The sequence below is a fragment of the Heptranchias perlo genome, chromosome 24 (assembly GCF_035084215.1).
Source record: "Heptranchias perlo isolate sHepPer1 chromosome 24, sHepPer1.hap1, whole genome shotgun sequence".
NCBI lineage: Eukaryota > Metazoa > Chordata > Chondrichthyes > Hexanchiformes > Hexanchidae > Heptranchias > Heptranchias perlo.
The window spans coordinates 30386061-30407756 of NC_090348.1; the positions used below are offsets into that span (position 1 = coordinate 30386061).

Below are 21696 nucleotides of genomic sequence, written 5' to 3' on the forward strand. Positions count from 1 at the left end.
CAGTGTACAGACATTGTACCCCATCCAGTTCACAGAGACATTCTTCTCCCTCTTCCCCAGTTTAAGCTGTCACTATTATCCCTTTCTAAATCCTCCATCAGTCATGCTGCATTCTCTTTGTTTGCCTCCTCCCAGTTAATGCTGACAGTCTCCTTTTCTCCTTCCCCCCCAGTTAATGCTGGCACCGTCCACCGCAAATCATTGTCAGCTTCTCCTCCCTCAAAGCAGCATGCCTTGCTTCTTTCCTCCCTCTCCATAGGGCTGCTCTTGGCCTCTCCCCAAAATGCTATTCCCAACTTCTCCCCCTCCAAAGTATTGTTTTCTTCTTCTCCCCCTTTTCCCCTCCCAAAGCACTGTCCCCTGCTTCTCCCCTCTCTCACTCCCAAGGAACGTTCCAGACCTCATACCTCCTGGCACTCCTGCTATAAGTGATTGATATTGTTGCACATAATAGGTGGGAATTTATGATCTAGTGAACATTTCTGTCCACAGTGATGTCAATCACTTGGAACAGGAACGCCAGGGCACAGAAGCACAGAAGTGGTGCATAGGCAAGGGTCTGGTCCCTGCTGATTTTCATCCATAAACAAGGCCACACAAAACAGGACCTCCAAAATGCTAAATGTCTGTGTCAATGCAGATGGATTACATTAATGTTGTTATACCATCAGACGCCCTGTCAGTATTTCCATTGTAACATTATCAGACACTCTGCTGATATTTCTAAACTAACACAGCCAGGCCTGATCCTGACCTTGCCCAACCTCCATACATGTGCACTTTCCAGCAGTGGTCATTTGTTGGGGGCAGAGAAGAAGAATTTCCTGTGCATGTGCAACGCAATTATACAACTGTTCTTTTTAAATCGTTTTACAATTTTGGTACTCACAGCTGACAGAGAAAACCTTCCACCTAGAGGGATGAGCAATAAATGCTGGCCTTGCCAGCAGTGCCCACATCCCATGAATGAATAAAAAAAAATCCAAAACTGTAAAATGGACCTACGATTTGCACATTTTCTAAATTCTATCCTCGCTGAGGTGCGCCCCTGAGCGGTCAAGAATAGTTCCATCTACATAATCTGCATATTGAACGTAATGTAGTGCCTTTACTACCCTCCTTATAAATATATATCACACAAACCAAAGGTTTACAGACTGAAGTAACCACGATCTTTAATTAGAACTAAAAAGTAATATGAAGCACAAAAATCAGCAAGTGCTAGTGGACCTACAGAACAGTGGAGGCACAAGATATTATATTCCTCTTCTATGCATAAAAATATCTTCAGTTTAAAAAAAACTCAGGGGTAGGCAGTAAACAATGCCTAATGATGCAACTTTACAACATAATGAAAACACGTTGATGCGCTGAACGGTTTAAAAACCAAGGGCTGAAGTTAGAGTGCTGGCTACAGATCGAGAGGCCCACAAAACAGTGGATTTCAGTTGCCATCAGCTGAAAGGAGTAAGTTTCTATTTCATGGCGTGGGATCTGTACATCAGGAGTCAAGCAGTACTACATTAATGTAAGAGTGCCTCCATTTGGAATAAGCAACACATTTCAGAAGAACTGTTATCCTGTTTCAAACTCCTGCTTTTAACTTCTCAAGTGTCAAAACCAACACTTCTGTTAAATCCTGTAAGTACAGATTCTCAGAGAAACTCAAAAATACTTCATACACACAATCAGTTAACAAGAAAACAGACGTTATAATGCATGTCCTGGAAAATATGAGCTGCAGTCGATCGTACAAAACAATTTAATGGAACAAAACAAGTGCTTTCCCATCAAAGGAACAACGCTATTAATTAAATCAAGGAAATGGACCACTTTAATTTTTTAAGTAAATTAAACAAGCCACTAGGGCAAGAGACTGGAGGGAACCTGCAGAAATGTACAGGGTCAAACCCTTCAGGAGAGATGGGGAGAAAATGGGTGAGGGGAATAGCACTAGTATTACCAGCCACTCATAATACTTGCATTTGTTCTGAGTGTTTATTATTAGTAATCTAAAGTGAACATAATGCATAAATCCCTTATTAACTGATATATTTGCCAGACAAAACACTAATGTTAAAATATCTTGAGCCAACAAAATTCAAGGAGGCAACATTATTGAGGAAAATCTGAGTATTTTGATATATTATGTATCTTTACATGTGACAATTGGTTGTGTTTTAAGTTCAATTACTTCCACTGAAGCCCAAAGACCGTAAACGATCAGAACCTTCAAGCAGATCTCTGTCTCACATTGTTCCTAAAAACAGCAGCAGTTTAAAGTGTTCTAATTAGCAGTGCAGGATACATGCGTCATCTGGGTGAATTCTGCATGATAATTCCTTTTTAAATATACATGCCGGTTGTTGACTTGCAAAATAATGCATTGGTTCAAAGGGTATTTGATGCAGACTACAAGGCAGAGAAGGGCCTATTAAAAACACACCAACTGTTATAATGAGGACATAGAGAGCTGGGCCTTGATAGATAACCATCTGTTTGGTTTCAGGCATGAATCTCTTGTGGGAATCATGAATTTCAGATACACCTCCCCCCACACCATCATCACCAGCTCGAACATTATCGCCACCACTAGCTAAAAATGTCTCAAAGAAATCCCAAGCAAATCCAGAAACAGCACAGAGACAGTGAACCTGGTCAGGAAATATTACTTAAATGCAGTGTTACACTTAAGAGTCATGAAAGGACTCAAATGGCTGGTTCTGAGAGTGAATCACCAATTTCATTTATGCAATAGTGCATATCATGAATCAGTTTCATTATTTTTGTGTAAAACTTTTGAAGAATGTATTAATGCATTGAGTATGTTACAGATCTTATGCACACACAAAAAAATGTAGATCAAATTCGTGCCACTAAGCCATGCCTCAAGTCCAAATCATGGCTGCCAAAACATTCATTCCAAAAAAATATTGAGAATATGTTAATGTTTCAGTAAAATCTGGAAGCTAAAATAAAACTTAAGAAAAACTATGATAAACATAACTCAATTAAGACTTCAAGTGGTAAATATCCTCTGTGAATTTCAATATTTGACTCTTGCACTTGCAAAAATTATTTTATCCCTACATAAGCTGTTAATAGTAAATATTTATTTAAATCAGAGAATGTGTAGAGCCAGAGATAATTTCTTTTAAAAGCAGAATTCCCAAGAAGGAAAAAAGTGTTCTTTTTTTGCATTTTGGTATAAAATTCTCCAATAGTTTTCCAAGTGTTGTTTTAAAGTGACAATGCTGCATACATTAACATTTAACAATCTGTCAGTGTCCTCATATCATCTGTTTGGCAAATACTTTCTGCTTGAACCAAAAACCCAAAGGAATAATAATTAAAAGATGGAGTTAAATAGACGAACACATCGCTGTAGGCAAGATCAACTGTGTCATTACTCTTAGAACAGGATTTCGGGTTTTAAAAACCTCCTAACCTTATTTTAAATTTCAGATTTAAGGTTGAGTGAGAATTGTCATCAGAACTGAATCAAACCAGATCATTATATAGTACACTTTGGAAGACTTCAGGGATAAAACATTTTCAGAAATATTACTTCATTTAAACAATTTGAATGACGTTCATCAACGGTAGCTAATATTCAACATGGTATAGACCACATAAGGTGACGTGTAGTATCCAGACACTGTTCATCCATGATCTTTAGCCATCCATAGTCCATTTTATCAGTTATGAGTTTGCTCATCCCTAATTTTCAAGTCTATCTCTCTGCAATTACTTTATCAGGGGTGCTGGTTACAATTTATTACATTTTATTCATTTCTGCAATGTCTTTATAGAGCACATAAGATGTGCAGTGCGTGGTTATTTGAATTAAATACACATTTTTCACATTCTGGTCTGTTCGAGAGTGGTCACTAATGCTGTCAGTATCTCACACTCTAAGAATATAATTTCTAATGCCCTGCACCAACACGCCCAGGTTTTGTCCTTGGACATTGGTAGTTGTTAGTGTAAAGGAAAGATGTTAGAGTGCATTGTTTACTGGTGGTGAATACTGACAGCTGATTTGAGTAAAGCAGGTTACTGGTATATTTCAGTCATAGTTACTTACAGTTCTAAGTTCTGTTAGTTAAAAAAGAACACTAGGGTTCTTCATTGTCTAACGATTTGAGTAGGACATTGATTAATTAAGGACTTTGAGTATAATTATTCCTATAATATTCATGTTCTTGTATTTAGTTATTGCTTCTGGCTTTAATCAGCTCTCTGTTCTCAATTCCAGCATAGAACAGATGGAGATTACTTTATCACCATTAATAAAGTACATGTGTAGCACCAGCTCTATAAACAATACAATTAATTGTGTACATCACAAAGGTTTGTAGTCTCTAATTACTGACAGTATTCTGCAAAAATCCCAGGTAGCTCTTCATACTCTTAATTCTGAATTTGCAACTTCTGCAAATAGCTTCAGGAGTTTTCTCTTCTCCTGTGTACCCAAAATAAATAGCCTCCAATATTCAATCAAGTACAAGAACATTTTTTATTAACAGACTTAGAGCTGTAATCTTTATAACTGAAATTTTTGTCCGATTACACTTCTGTAAAGCACCGTGGGATGTCTTTCTACGTTAAAGGCGCTAAATAAAAGCAAATTGTTGTTAAAATATACCACTAACCTGTTTTACTTAATCAGCTGCCAGTATTTACTACCTGGAAACAAAACACTATAACATCTTTCCTTTATACAGAATAAAACTACCTCAATGCCATTTCAAAGATAAATACATATAATGCATGGGTGACGATTTGGAGTTTGACAGAGTAAATTACACATTAAATTATGGGAGGAGCATGTTTGATGGACTTAATGCCCTTTTTGTCTGTTCTCATTTCCAAGGTTTGGGAAGCTAAGGAAATCAAATGGACAATGTGCACATCGATGCAGTCCAGCTGTTACACTTTCCTATTCTTAGTGGACACATATTAAAGAAAAATAGATCCCATTACAAATAATAAAACCAAATCACAGACATTTTGTAGCTAATCAACAATGGACCTTCTCGGGAGATTTAGCCTAGCACATGCTTGGGATATTTTTCATTCCTTTTTATGGAAGTAATAGATTCATGTAAATCTGTCATTCCGCACAACTGTGTTAGTAACATGCAAACAAATGTTGTAATTGAACATCGGGCTGTGACTAATATTAGCTATGAATGCCCGTGACATTTCTGGAATCAACACCCACAGTTCAGTACTTGGATAGCCAAACAGACATCTTTGAAGTGCACACTTAATTAAAAGGGGGCTGTCAGCTCTGACTGATTTTAGTGCACGAATGAATTGTGGTTCCCGGGCGCATTTACTCTCTATCCTGAAGACTGATTGGGATATACAGCTACCATATAATTACTGAAATACTAATGCATGCAACCAAATTCAATCATCTATGAAATGGGACTGATTTTACAGAGTGTATATGTTATGTACCATTCATTTTCTGAAGAGTCTGATGATACCTAGTTAAAAAAAAAAGCAGGTTGAATAATGTATGCATTAGTGGCTGATTTTTTTTAGGTCTCAGATTAAAGAACCACGGTAATTATGATGCTTTCATGCAGTGCAGGAATAGCAATCCTGCATCAGTGTTTACCACATACAGAGATTACATGCCAAATCGTTTCAAGTGTCACACTTGCATGGTCTGTAAAGCTAATTTTTAAAAATGAAACAACTACCCTTATTTGCACAGAAATTACATGACTAGCTGTCCTTGCGTATTCATTCACAGTTACCCTAGCCCATAGCTAGTTGAGAGAAGGAAGTTCACAGCGTGAGAGTAATGCTCCCTGGGGCAATGTGTTTTCAAACATATTAACTATGAAAATGAGGAACTGTAAATAAACAATCACTGGCTTTCAGATGACAACCTCCAGGCAGCCAGTATTTTTTCTTTGCAATTTTTCTTTTTCCTTGTCCTCTCGCTGGCCCCAAGATGTAATCAGCACTAAATCTAATTTGGTTTTCTATTTCCTCTTTTAAAGGTGTATATATTTAATTGATTATCGTGTGTCATGACTGGAATTGCCGCCCTTCCCCCTCCCTCAATACGTTATGAAGCAGGGGGCATGTCACATTGAGATTTAAATGATTTCAACTCAGCCCTCTTGAGCCATGTAATGGCTTTCAGTGAGCATGTGAATTATTGACATCTTTCATCACTGCAACGTGAGGAAGAAATTTCATTTTTTCCAGTCAGTACTTGGAATGGTAGCACAATGTGACAGACAGAGCAAGGAATCCTAGTTAAATATTTTTAACACAAGCATCAAAACACGACAAAGCAATAAATTAGAGTTTAAAAATATTGTACTCTCTTGTTATTTGACAATGAAAGAAAAAAATCAACATTCCACTCTGCTATCATGAACAGAGTTGAATAGCTCAATCTTTCCAATGTATTTTTTTTGGAAGGTTTTTTTTTATTATTGCTCACGTTTTCCCATCTGCAGTCTCCCTACACTGTGTACCATATCCAACAGAAAAGAGCCATGCCAGTGCAGGTCAGGGTGATTCACCATCCAATTCAACTTCTTTGCCCCCAACCCCCACCCCATTAAGTAGTTCTCGGTCTTCACTGAGTGTCATTTCCAAGATCAATAACTCTCTCCATGGGAGGTCATGTTCCTCACTGGTGATTTGTATCTATTCTTCTACCACAGGAATGAGCAATTTAAAATCAATTTGCATAATTTATATTAATGAAGTAAATGTGGAACTATAAACAACACAGAAATGAGCATACCTCACATTCATGTTATTCTTTCTAATCAGGAAAATGGGACAATGCAGATTATGGATAGCTCAACAAACATGGTCAACATCTCTGGTTGATGGATACTTGAGGAGGTGGATTGGAGTGCTCCACAGCTGAGTCTAGTGATACTCTCTAATGAAGAAACCTGAGTGTGAACAGCAGATGAGATTTCGCCATCAAATCAACAGTCTTTGGCATTGTAGCTACTGGGCAGCATTGGGAAGAATGCGACATTACTGGTTTACTTTAAGTTGTGATACTTATTTCCATGTATGAGCTGATCTGCTTCCAGGGTTCAGGGAACAGGTTGTCATACGTTCAATACCCCTTAATGTTAAAAGATGACTTCAGCAATGAACGTGCCATTGTGCAGTAAGTTGCAATAATGACCCGAGGTGTTCTTTATTCTAGCTTAGTGCTCTCTCGTGCAAAAGAAATGATCAATTATTGTCATACTGTGGAGGTGACTGTGTTGGGGAAAGAATCACTGTGATGTTAGATTGCAACTATAGCTATACCATGCGAACCATTTTTTCAATATGTTCCATTTCTTTGAATTACTTCAATTGTTTATGCAAATTTTAATTAAAACATTTTTTTTGACATTTGGTGAGAAATAATTGAAGTGTAGGGGGCCGTGAGACTTACCAAGTCCAACTGAGCCAGGACCACTGACACTTTGCGGGGTTTGGATGCTTGTCGATGTGTAGAGACCGGTCACCAGCAAGCCATCGAAGTATGTGCTCGTGGAAATAGTCACTGAAATACATAAAAGTAAAGTAGGTTTGATCAAATAACGATTGTGAGACCAGACAAGGCACATACAATATACAAAGCATTAGGAACATATTTTGGGATGCACTGATGCCCTCTAGGCTGAGTGCAAGCACAACAGTTAACGATTGTGTGTTCAACCCAACAAGATGGCAGGACAAAATGTGATTAACATCATGGGTTGTAACATCATCTCTTTCACTATGTGTGCTGAACCATTGTTGCTGTCAGTACAAAGAACAAGATTAGCAACATAGCAGTCAATGATGGCAACTGTATGTTCATCGTATTATGTACAGAATACTATCATGAACAAAGATACGTGGAAAAGATAAATTACTGCCACTTTATAAATATTGATGCTCATTTTAACAAAATCTATGACAGAAATCCTGTGAACAATTGCAATGAAGAACATTTTAGTTGAAATTACATGTTCATTAGCTAGTACAATTTTTATGAAGAATAAATTAAAATCCACTTTACAATGTGACCACTGGCCTGACCAAAATAAGCTGGTTAAAACAGTGTCTGTTTGGTCAACTATGTCGTGTTTGAACAGCACTTGTTACTTAACCATAATCTGTTACATCATTCCATTGATATTTCTTCGTTGTGTGCATCTGTTTATCTTTATATTTTTCCCTTCCTCTTCCCCCATTTTCTAATCCTAGCAATATGCTTTTCTGTCTTTTTTCAACGATATTAATATTTCTTTCAGTTCTAAGTGAGGGTACGAATCTGAAATGTCGACTGTCTTCTCTCCACAAATGCTAATTGACTTGTTCAGTGTTTCTTTCTTTTTCTGTTTTAGTTTCAGATTTCCAGCATTTTCAATAGTTGCTTTTTTACTTCTTGCAGGTGTCCACACAGTGTGGGGGTTTCTGGGGCTGAGAGGATCAGCAGTCATGATGGCAAACCTAGAAAAGAGTGCATAGTTTTCGTGAACAAGCCATAGGGCTCACATGTGAGGGCCTAACAAAGGGCTCACGTGAGGGGCCTAACCGCAGAGGGAGGTAAGTCGCGATTCTGCATTTTCTTAAACCCATTTTTCCACAGAAAGGATCCTATATTTAAATCCCTACATGGCCTTATATGACCCCCTATGACTCTAACCTTCTCCAGCACTTCCACCTCCCCTTCCCCCAAACTTCCTTTGCTTTGGCTGCAACCTCATGTGCATCCCCCATCTCTTCATCCCATTTCTGGCCGTGCCTTCAAGCACTTAGGTCTCTGGTATTCCCTCCCTAAACCCCTCAACCTTCCTCTTCTTACCATCCTTAAAATCTCTTTGACCAAGCTTCTCTTTCTTTGGCTAGGTGCCTGTTTTTCTTCATGCCTCTGTGAAGCATCTTGGGGTGCTTTGTTTTAATGTTAAAGGCACTGTTGTTGTTGATTGTGAAGACTGCAGATGGACATAGCAGGATGGGCAAATAGGTGGTTGATGCAGTTCAATGTCGACAATACATTTTGGAAATAACAGGGGAAGGAAGTACATCTTAAGCAGTAAGATTTTAAAAGTAGAGGAGCAGAAGGTGTACAGATACAAATATCATTAAAAGGTAGCAGCAAAATTAGATAAGGCCATAAAAAAAGCAAAATCCTTTGTTTTGTATCTGGATGCATACAATATATAAAGGCAAGGAGACAATGTTGAACTGAGCTGAACTTTACACTCCGTAAACTTCAGCTCATCCAAAACTGCCCATATCTTATCCCACTCTTTGGGCTCCTTTGCATCTCAAAATATTTCCCTGGCTGAGTGGTAAAGCAGGTGAGCTATTCCCAGTCCTGGCAATTCCAATTTGTAACCAGCTGTTAAGATTTCTGAGATGTCACAGATCAACTCAATTCATAACTCTCTTCCCCCTTTGTCTGGTTAAGCGCTTTTATGCTGTCCCATTATCAGGCCAGACTTTTGAAAACTACAGCTATCCAATTTAAACTGGGAGGTCAATTTTCATTTCATGTGCAGAATAGGTGGGGTGGGCTGCTCTGCTCCACCTGCCTGATGACTTCGGCAGGAGGCCCGATCGATTTGAGTAATTGGGCCTCATTTAAATATAATCAGCAAGATGCCAGCAATAAGCAAGAACTGATAGGCAGCTTACCAATCGGGGGTGGGGGAGATGGGGAGGGGGAAAGAGAGGGATATATCTGGTGAATCCTCCGTGGAGCCAAGCAGGTCGTGGTAAATAGAGGGAAGAGAAGGTGACCCCAGGGGATGGCCGTGGAGGGTTGGGCATCGGAGTGGGGGCTCAATCTTTGTGGGGCCAGGAGGAGCATTCTTACCTGTGAGGTTTATGGACTATACCCCTTAAAGGGACCGCTGGATAAGCCGCTCAATGCCAAATACCAACGGGTAGCGCCTACATGGCACAGGCTGCATCCACTGAAACCTCAAAATTGAATCGTGGTCCAATTGATATCATTGGACCCCGATATACATAGACTAATGAGGTGCCCACCTGTTTCCTGCAGGCGCCTGTGCCACCCATTTCAAGGTCGCCACCAGAATGGCGGTAGCCAGAGCAGCAGCAGGAATGGAGTGGTAAATACTTCACCACGTTTTTCATCGTGCTCCCACCCTGTTCCCGCTCAGCGGCAAAGACAAAAATCAGCCCCTGGATGTCTAGTTAGCTTTCCGCAGTTTGAAAACATTTTCATCTACTTGCTTTTACTTTTTTTTTGAAATTTTCAAAAGTTCCAGGGGTTCTAGTACAATTGTGAAGCAAATCCTGGAGTAAAGGCTTGATTTGTGATTTGGCTTTAATCGAGTTACATAGAAACTACAGCACAGGAGCAGGCCATTCAGGCCAAATGGTCTCTGCTGGCGTTTATGTTCCACACGAGCCTCCTCCCTCCCTACTTCATCTAGCCCTATCAGCTCACCCTTCTATTCCTTTCTCCCTCATGTACTTGCCCTAAAATGCATCTATGCTATTTGCCTCAACTACTCCTTGTGGTAGCACGTTCCACATTCTTACCACTCTGGGTAAAGAGGTTTGTCCTGAATGCCCTATTGGATTTATTAGTGACTATTTTATATTTATGACCTCTAGTTTTGGACTCCTCCACATTTTCTCCACGTCTATCCTACCCAATCCCTAACTGCTATAAACCAAAATGTGTAGCATTTTGCAGTCTCAGAATGAGATCTTTTATTTACTTGAGGGTATTCAATGGGCCCTTTGCTTGATTTCATTCTCTTGTTTGAGGAAAAACAGTCAAATCTTTAAAATATTACATAGTTCCACAAAACGCCCCAGCAGACGTCTTGTGATCCTCTTGTTGATATTCTGGTACATACACTCAACAAATCTGAAAACTTTATAAAGACTCTCTACAAAGTCCAAATTTCATACTGTTTTCATACCTGGGAATACTTATCTATTTTCACTCACACTTCTGGGCAGGATAAAAAAAAAGTTTGTTATCTGATAAATGATTCTTCTCTTCCCTCTAGCTCTGAACCTTGTTCTATCACAAGCTTTCTTTTCTCTTTATTTCAGTTAACACTAGCTTGGTCACCGCATCTCCTGTCTCGTCGCTCCTAAGTTCCCAATAAACTACCCGACGTGCTCTGCCTTCTCCCTGCATTTCTGTTGAAACTTAATTCTTCACCATGACCTCAAAACGATAGAAGTGATCGTCTCTAGTCTTTCCTTCCTCCCACAGATTGCAGGCATTTAAAATCCAAGCTTAGTGCCACCTAACCACTACTTGTTGATTTAGCTGGCCTTCTCTTCTACCTTTTAACCAACACTAGTGGTGTCCTGCACCATGGGCCTTGGTGCATCACGATGATTTCTCAATAATAATTTTTCAAAAAGATGTAGTCTGCTAAACTGCACAGCGGTGATCTTATAAAAACAAGCTTTTCTCCAAGATTGACTTTTCACATTCTTTTTGAAAAATAGCTTCAGTCTTCATGTTTAAGTCATGGGTTGCAGGGATGATGGAGAGGTCAGAGGGACATTTGCCCCTCACAGCTAAAAGAGATTGCGTGGTGATAATTGGATTATGGAGGGAAATAAAGGAGAAAATTAGGACTAAAAATAAAAAAGCTCAACATTAATGTTAGGCTTCATAAATAACGACAAAATAATACGGTTATTACTATAATCCTGATTTATATTACTTACCTGAGGATTGCATAGCACTTCCCTGTAACTCTGTTGCAAAGTTTTAATTGTTTCTTTCATTTGCTTAAAGATCAGTCTATATTAGGTGTCAGGCTTAGATCAGTGATAACACTCTTGCTTCTGAGTCAGAAGGTTGTAAATTCAAGCCCCATTCTTGAGCACATAATCTCATTTGACACTTCATTGCAGTACTGAGGGAGTGCTGCACTGTCAGAGATGCCATCTTTCAGATGAGACATTAAACCAAGGTACCATATGCCCTCTCGTGGACATAAATGATCCCATGGCACTCGTCAAAGAATTGATGAGTTTTCCCAGTGTTCTGGCCAACACTTATCCCTCAACCAACACCACTAAAATAGTTTAATTGGTCATTTATTTCATTGCTGTTTGTGAGACCTTGCTGTGCGCAAATTGGCTGCCACATTACAAGAGTGGTTACACTTCAAAAGTACTTCATCGACAGTGAAGCACTTTGGTTCATCTTGAGGTCGTGAAAGGTGCTACATAAATTCAAGTTCTTTCTTTCGTTATATAGCAAATTCACCAACTGGCAGGAAATTGTCATTGCTATTGCGACTCTCCCATTTGTACCTGTGCTGGTGGAGAACTTGGGGCTGAATAGGATGCCAAGATTTTGAACAATATGGTTTGGCTTGTTACAATGGCCAGGGAGAAAGATGGAGTCAGTGGCAAGGGTATGGAGTTTGTGGCAAGGGCCAAAGATATGACTTTGGTCTGCCCAACGGTTAGCTGGAGGAAGTTATGGCTCATCCAAAACTGGATGTCAAACACGCAGTCTGATAGCACAGAGGCAGTGGAGGGGGTAAGGGACATAATGGAGAGGTAGAGATGAGTGTCATCAGCACTCGTGGGAGCTGACTGCATAGCTTTGGACAATTTCACCAAGGACTAGCATGTCGACGAGGAAGCGAAGAGGGCTAAGGATAGATCCTTGGGGGACTCCGGAGGTGACCAGGTGGGGGTTGAAAGAGAGGCCATTGTTAAGGATGCTCTAATTATGATAGGTAAGAGTGAAACCAAGCGAGGGCAGTACCATTAAGTTCGACAATGGAGGAGGATGGTGCAAAGAGGTCGAAGAGGACAGTCACAGCAGTGTGCTGTTGGCAACCAAGAGCGTTCATATTCAAAGCATATACAGCAAAATAAATATCTTGGATTGCATTTTTTTTTATTAAACATTGTAGTTCCATGGTTAACAATGCAAATTAATAACTTTGGGATCACACTGTTATTCATTAAACTAAAAAATATTATCCAAAAAGAGTAAAATGCAATTTATTGCCTCCCCACTGGAATGTTATAGATATAATTAACATTTCAGGAAATTCTTTGATTATTGGATTCTGCGTAGATGTACATATCTTGCATAGTTTGTCTCACAAATGCAATAAGCTCCAGGTTAATAGATTCAGGATATGTTCTAGAATAACAGCAGCAATCAATCAGTTGAACAATATTAAACATTGCTGATTTTTTTATTAAGTGAAATTGCCCATGGTGGTTGCTGCCAAAAGCTAATAAAACTCTTCACAGAAAAATTGTTCTCTTAACACACTAATCATATCAGGATACTGCAACGAGTACAGTAGATCTCTTCGATTTGATGAAACTCAAATTTTTCGTCTGTCTTTAATAAATATAATTTGTTGAAATCATAAAGGTTAATTATGCTTGAGGGAGTTTAGCTTATTGGAATGCTCAAATAATAAAATGAATGAGTTATGTCGAGAACAAATTAAAATCAGTCCAGGTTATTTTTAATTTAGATATGGTTATGCTGGCTCATGTAATCAAGATGGATAGAGTACTAACAAATTACTCTGGTGTCAGTTTATATAGGAGCCTTGTAACTGGGCAGAACTAGGTCACAAAAGGGTGATTGAACATACTGTAGCTGTGCTTGTGTCCCCTTTTCCGCCAAAAGTTTTGAAAATCAAATTTACTGTCGCTTTCCTACAGTAGATTTGATTTTCAAAACTTTTGAGGGGAGAAAGAGGACACAATCACAACATCTATGTCTGTTCTGAATTTTTGGATCAATCCAAACCTGTGCAGTTTCGGAGCACATGAAAACTTTTGTTAACTTCTGCATCCTTGCAGAGTTCCATTCAAATTAATACATAATCAGCTATTAATGTCAGACTTTTCATTTCATTACTACCAGGAAGCAATGTGGACGTTCTAGCATGTTGACCTGGAAATGTAACATTTTGTAAATTTCAAAGTTGTATGGGAGACTGATGGTATAGTAGGTTGACATACCAGCTTGCTGAGCCACAGTTTGCACCTAGGCTGCCCATGCACCTCTGTGTAACTGCTTGCAGAATGGCTTTGGCAGAGGCCTTGAGCTTCCTGTCCTGTCAATCAGCAAATATGCACAGAGAAGAGGAGCTGGGCAAACCTTTTTTATGCCAATATTAAAAAAAGTTACTTGGAAGGAATAAGATAAGCAGACTTTTTTTTAAAAAATGAGCTACAAATCTGTTAGCAAATCCATGATACTTGCTATGGTTAAACAAAATGTTGTCAGAAGGGAAATATCACGGGGCAGAGGAAAGCCAGAGCACCAAGAGCGTTGAAAACAGCAATTCTTAATCTGCATTTTTCCCCTTTTCTTAAAAAGAAAAAAGAAATGTCTTGTAGGCTCACGCCCCAAGTGCTTCAGATATAATGCAACACAGTTCATTTGTGGAAATAAATTTTAAAAAGGGCCTTGATTTTGCAACCTTGTAATATTGAGACATTCATCAACAACCCACATGGATATTTAATAAAGAGGATCACAGAATTTTTAACTCAAAAGGTATCCTTTTCATAAAGTCACAGGATTAATCACAAACCAAGATAAGTTGTACAATAGGCTAAGATAGTGAATTGTACTCACTCTTTAACAACTAGAGACTCAGCCCATTCCAGAAATGGAATGAGCAAATTTCTAAATAAAAGGTACACTTATTTATTTATGGCCTTGTAAAATATTGTAAAAGAGATAAGTGGGATGTATGCACTGTCATAACTGAAAGGTTATGGATCATGAGAACAAAGCTGGAATGATTTAAATGCCAACTAATCTCAGATTGTGTTACATTCTCCTAGCCATCTTTTAATTTCTAATAAAATATACTACAATTGGTGAGCTTTCCTCTTTCAATGTCACCGAGTTTATATCCCCCATTACTGTTCGTAACCACTATATAGACTCCAGGGGTGTAATTGTCACCATCACCACTTGGGTGGTAAACTTGCACGTTACTGAACCCTCCCCCCGATTTATATTTCCATTGAATTCATATGTGACAGGAAGAAGTTATTTTGCAACAAAATAAAATGATTGTGCTTATTATATGACAGAAACTTCAGTTCCTAAATACAGGTTATATATTGTAGCCCTCCCCAAACAGGTCATGTGATGATTTTATTTTTAAAATGTTTATAATAATTTACATTTATAAAACGGATATGCGGATTAAAGTCTCAATGTTTTACTGGGGAAGAAGTGGACACTGAACTAGAAGGAATTTAACAAGGGAAGAGAAAAAGAAACAAAAGGCACAATTAAAGGCTGTTGTAACAAGGTTAAATGGTTTTCATAAAATCATAGAAAGGTTACAGCATGGAAGGAGGCCATTCGGTCCACCGAGTCCATGCTGGCTCTATGCAAGAGAAATCCAGCTAGTCCCTCTCCCCCGCTCTATCCCCTTAGCCCTGCAAATTTTTTACTTTCAAGTACTTATCCAGTTTCCTTTTGAAGGCCATGATTGAATCTACCTCCACTGCCCTTTCAGGTAGTGCATTCCAGATCTTAACCACTCGCTGTGTAAAAAACTTATTCCTCATATCACCTTTGGTTCCTTTGCCAATCACCTTAAATCTATGCCTTCTGGTTCTTGACCCTGCCGCCAACGGGAACAGTTTCTCTTTATCTACTCTGTCTAGATCCTTCATGGTTTTGAATACCTATCAAATCTCCTCGCAACCCCCAGCTTCTCCAGTCAAGCCACGTAACTAAAGTCCCTCATCCCCGGAATCATTCTAGCAAATCTCTTCTGCACCCTCTCTAAGGCCTTCACATCTTTCCTAAAGTGCGGTGCACCGATCTGGACACAATACTCCAGTTGTGGCCGAACCAGTGTTTTATAAAGGTCCATCATGACTTCCTTACTTTCGTATTCTATGCCTCTGTTTATAAAGCCCAGGATCCCATATGGTTTTTTAACCACTTTCTCAACCTGCCCTGCCAGCTTCAACGATTTGTGCACATATACCCCCAGATCTCTCTGTTCCTGTACCCCTTTTAGAATTGTGCCCTCTAGTTTATATTGCCTGTCCTCGTTCTTCCTACTGAAATGTATCACCTCACATTTTTCTGCGTTAAATTTCATCTGCCAATTTCCGCAGGCTCCTTCCAGCTGAATGTACAGCCAGAGGGGAGAACTAAGGTCCACCTCACTAGCCCTGAGGATCAATGACTTGTATATAAGACCTGCAATTAGCAAGCCCCGGGTGTATAATACTGTATGTGCTCCTGGCTGTGTCTGTTGTCTTGTAAACTGTTGGAACTCTGTCCTTTGTGTTGATATGTTCCGTTTCTATTTCATTTTATTCCATCATCCTGACTATATCCTCTTGAAGTCTATCACTATCTTCCTCACTGTTCACTACCCTTCCAAGTTTTGTGTCATCTATAAATGTTGAAATTGTGCTCTGTACATCCAAGGTTTCGGGAGAGAATTCTAGAATGTACGCATAAGCGCTGAAATATCTGCCTCCGAAGGTGGCGAACAGAATTGAGATGTAGGGTAGAGAAAATTTCCCAGATAGACTTGAGCAAGGCCATGGAAGGCTCGGCCACAGAGAACCAGTAGAGTTTGGCAAAGAACAGGGGAGTGGAGGAGGTAACGGGACATAGGCTTGCAAGACTTGTGAAGCAGAGGACTGGCCGCAGAATTCTAGATTATCTGAAGTTTGTAAAGGCAGGGATTGGGATGCCGGTAGAAGAAAAAAAAAGAACTTGCATTTATATAGTTCCTTTCACGACCTCATGACGTTCCAAAGCACTTTACAGCTAATGAGGTACTTTGAAGTGTAGTCACTGTTGTAATGCAGGACACGCAATGGCCAATTTGCACACAGCAAGGCCCCACAAACAGCAACCAAATAAATGACCAGTTCATCTATTTTAGGTGTTGGTTGAAGGATAAATATTGCCCAGGATGCTGTGGGACCTTTTATGTCCATCTGAAAGGGCAGACAGGGTCTCGGTTTAATGTCTCATCTGAAAGACAGCACCTCCGGCAGGGCAGCACTCCCTCATTACTGCATTGAAGTATCAGCCTAGATTATGTGCTCTAGTCTCTAGAGAGGGACTTGAATCCATGATCTTCTGATTCAGAGGCAAGAGTGCTACCACTAAGCCAAGGCTGCCACCTTGCATTTGGGAAATTAATGCTTGATGTGATAAAGGAGGGCGAGGCTTCAGGAGCTGTCAGTTTAAGGAAGGGCATAACTCAGGCAATGTTCAGGAAGTGAAAGAAGGTAGTCTTCATGATAGACTAGATGTGCGGCTTAAACCTGAGTTAAGAATTTTAAAAATTGTTGAGACTGTGCAGCATTGGGTTCAGCCTAAGTGAGCACCCAGGGAGATTGACAGAGTCAAAGTCAAAGGCGTGTAGGTATGGGCAATAGCTAAATATGGTTTCAATGTTGTTGACATTAAGCTGTAGGAAATTTGGTCTCACACAGGACTGTGGGTCAGGCAATTGAATAATACAGCAACAGTGCTAGTCAATGGTGGTGGCAGAGAGGTAGGGGTTAGGTGTCATTAGCATACATGTGGGAGCTGACTGTGTTTGCGGATGATGTCGCCGAGGGGCAGAACATAGTTGATAAACAGAAAAGGACCAGGGATGGAGCTTTGGCGGACCAGAGGTGACCATGTGAGTAGAGATAGAAAAACGGTTGGAGATAAAGTGAATGCATTGGGACAAGTAAGAGTGAAACGGAGAGTGGCACCACAGAGGAGGCTCGGTAACTGAAATTCCTACTTCTTTCACTCCTGTCCAAGGAAGACATTCCAACCCAACCCTGGCCACAACTACATCTGTAGTCCTTAAAAGCCCCTGATTATGAGCAATTCTGCCCTTCATAAACTTGTTGCACCAGACCAGGTGCAGTTGCACTATAGTAAAGAAGCCCCATGTGTCTTGTAACTCCTTTGTCTGCCTATTTACTGTGATTGGGTGCAGGAAATGTGGCATATTTCCAAAGATTAAAGGGGAGGTTAGGAAAAATTTTTTTATGCGAGGCCAGTTAGAATGTGAAATTCCCTGCTACAAACTGTTGTCCATAAATTATTTTGAAAAATAGTTGCTTGTAAAAGAGGAATATTAAAGAGTATGGGGAGCAAGTAGGAGAGTAAGATTAGACATGGTGGCTCACGTGGAGGAAAACACTGGTGCAGACTTGAGTTGTATGGCTTGTTTCTGTGCTGTATACATTCTATAATTCTAAGTCCACATTACTGTTCAACCAGAAGTCTCATACCTTACAGCTGCATTTAGTCGCCCAACTGCACCGCAGACCCTCTTAAAGACCAGCAGTTGTTGGCTTTGTGATCTACTGGTCAGATTTGAAACACCTAATCTTGCTGTCCTTGTTCTCCTGTGTTCTGCTTGGCTATACCAATGCAGTCTCACAGCGTATGAGCTGCACAGCTGGTTCAGTAAGAAGCTCAAACAGGAATGGGAGAAGGCCATACTGGCCCTCGAGCCTGCTCCGTCATTCAATAAGATCATGGCTAATCTTCGGCCTCATCTCCACTTTCCCACCCGATCCCCATATCCAGTAGTGCCCAAAAATCTATTGATCCCAGTCTTGAATATACTCAACGACTGAGCATCCACAGCCCTATGGAGTAGAGAATTCCAAAGATTCAAATCCCTTTAAGTGAAGAAATTTTTCCTCATCTCGGTCCTAAATGGCCAACCCCTTATCTTGAGACTATGACCCCTAGTTCTGGACTCTCCAGCCAGAAGAAACAGCCTCTCCGTATCTACCCTGTCAAACCCTCTGGTTTAAAAATTAACCAGAATGTAATGTATATTCCACGCAACCTCCAGAAACAGATGGCAATAACAGGCCTTAACCCGTGTATTCTGAGAGCAACAAGAAAGAATCTAACAGACAAAAATACTTCTTTGCTGTTCCACAGGGATGGAACTCTAACCTTTCTGGACGATTTGCTTGAGCTCCACACTAGGCAATGTGCTTTCTAACTGAGCCATAAGGAAAACCTTTTAAATTAAGATAGTATTGATACAAATGCACCAGGCTAAGTGGACAATTGTAGTTGACTTAATTAAGCTGCTTGTTCAAGTTATGTACAAGTTAAATTTAATTTTACTGGAAGTGAAACCTGCCTCCTTTTTTGTATGGGCTGTCTCAGCATCAACTGCTATTCTACTGGCAGTACAGAAACATTTACAGGTACTCCTTCTGCTTCCACTCTCCCGTCAAAAAAAATCAAGAGATTAAAGGGATATGCTAAAATTAACAACCCATTGGAACATTATTAAAAAAATTTCAAACTCCTACGAGTGTGAAATCCTGCAACCAAATTCCAGAGTTCAGATTCAGGATATGAATCACTCAAGTTTGGCTCTCATGGTTTGCACTGGCACTTAAACTCTTGTGATTGGATTACAGCATTCTAATTCCCTCCCAGGTATGTGTTAAAAGTTTTTTTCATTTCTATGAAAGCTTAGGTAAACCAAGAAAGAATATCTAGTATAGCATGATTTTAAAAAAAAACTACACTAATTGATCACTAAAAAAGGAGGCAAAATATTTTCAATGTCTTCCCTTGAGTAGAATTTGCTTTACTTTGTTATCCAGATTTGTTTTGCCACTTTATTTCTAAAGACACCTATTGAGCACTAATTCAGCCCTACAAATTGCACCAAACGTTCTTTGCTATAAAAAAATGTAAATTTGAAATAAAGCAGTGCTGCTTTGTTCATCGTGCTACACCAGCATTTCTAACATTCCTATAGGTGTTTTGTCATCAGTTTATAAAAGCCTTGTACTTGAACCACTTCACTCTCCTGGAAGTAACTTTGCCGTTTTCTGACAAACTTACTGAGATTGTCATTAATGCAAAGGGACAGGAGACTGAATATTTTGGGCTCGTGTGATCCACGAAACGGACATCAGTTTGGTTCATAGAGATTTCTGGGATTAGCATCCAATAAAACAGTAAAATGAACTGACAGGCTTCGCAAATTGCTAATATTGTGAACATTGATTAAGTCGACAGTCACTCTGCATGTCAGCATTTTAAAATAAAAGAGAGTTAATGTTGCTCCAGGGTCACCAATCTACAGCTAAGCACTGACTGGAATAGTGTAATTGACATAACTGGCACCAAAACAAACCTCCACTAGATAAAAGGCTGGTGACAGTGGGTTGCTAAAAGCAAATTCATGCAGACACCAGAAGTTATTTAAAAAATATACAAAATACAGCAATGTAAAGCTTTTGTTTCATATTTCCAGCACTTGCTGTTTTTTTTATTTTTATATTTGTTTAGCAATGTAAAGACAAGTTGAAAGCAGTCTGCTTTCTATACATTGAGCACAAACTTCCAGTTCTTATTCATCTAAAAGGAAAAGAGGATTACATTTATGGTATCTCCACTCGCCCCATATTACACGATTTAACTGAGTTACGATATGTTAACTTTTACAGAGTGGCTGTCAAGCATAATTTTCAGTAAAATGAGTGCACAACTGAGAGGGAGATAAAGAGGTAGAAACCTAAATCTGCCTCAGGCTGCAAATGGTTTTGAAGATTTATCTAATTGGACAAGCTGATAGCCTCATGAGCAATAAAACGTATAATTTCAACTTTAATTAAAGTCCCAAATTTAAAGAGGCATTGTATTCATGAAAAAAGTGCTTGAGAAAATTATTTCATGTCGGGATGAAGAACAGCCAGCACATCAATTTGTGGATTTTCATCACGATAATATCATGTATAAGTGATAGGTTTGAAGTGATTATAAACACAATGAAATGATGTCAAAGAAAAACAAACAATGTCAACATTCTTGCAGGAACACAGTACTCCTTCTGGAACATAAACAAAGCATAGAAGAAGAAAAGGCATTTTGGTGCATCACGCTCATTTCTCCCACAGACCATGTATCACTATCATCCTATCTAATTTCCTGAGCAAAGATTCTGCAAAGCTTCACTCTGTCCCTCATAAAAGGTAAATACACTGAACTTCCAGAATATTGACACCTCTAGATCCAGCAGCTCAGGAACCATTATATTCCACACAACAGTCAACCAGTTCTATCTAGCATCTAAGCTCCAAATATGTTGTCTCTCACACCCTTCCTCTTGCTTTTATCTTCAATATATCAAAATATGTACTGAATTTTCCTCCAATTTAATTATCTAATCTAAAATTACCAGGCACAAGCTTTTGATTCTGAATGTATGCTCAATATTCCTCATGACATTTGCTGTTCTCTAGATAAACACTGATACCATCCCTAAAATTGTTCTCAAGTATTGGATTGACTGGCCCATAATTCATTTGTTGCAACCTGCCTTTCTCTTGATCTCTTGGCTCTTAATATTCATTTGTTACCCCAACTGAATTTTGTTTAATTCCCATTCTCAAAGTCCTTTTGTCGTTGCATATTTTTAAAATGGTCATCAGATTACTTTTGACCTCCTTATTCAGCTATGTGTGGTCATTGAAATTTCTCACATAAACTATAGTTCTATGCAAACCCTATAATCACATGGATACATTAAAACCTGATGCACTGATAAAAAATTAAAAGTCTTGTGCTTGACCAGAGAAGAGTACCAGCACATAAAGGGTGCAATCCAGTCAGTATAAGCATCTTCTCTCATTAACCCTCATTATTAAAATGCCACGGTC

At 39.3% G+C, this 21696-nt stretch overlaps 1 protein-coding gene across 1 annotated transcript in view; it reads right to left on the reverse strand.

Annotated features, from left to right (window-relative positions):
- Nucleotides 1–21696, reverse strand: part of reln (reelin) — a 297718-nt gene that overhangs the window by 267759 nt on the left and 8263 nt on the right. The window contains exon 2 of the mRNA XM_068005008.1: nt 7445–7555. Within this exon, the coding sequence (XP_067861109.1) occupies nt 7445–7555 (111 nt within the window). The remainder of the gene's footprint in view (nt 1–7444; nt 7556–21696) is intronic.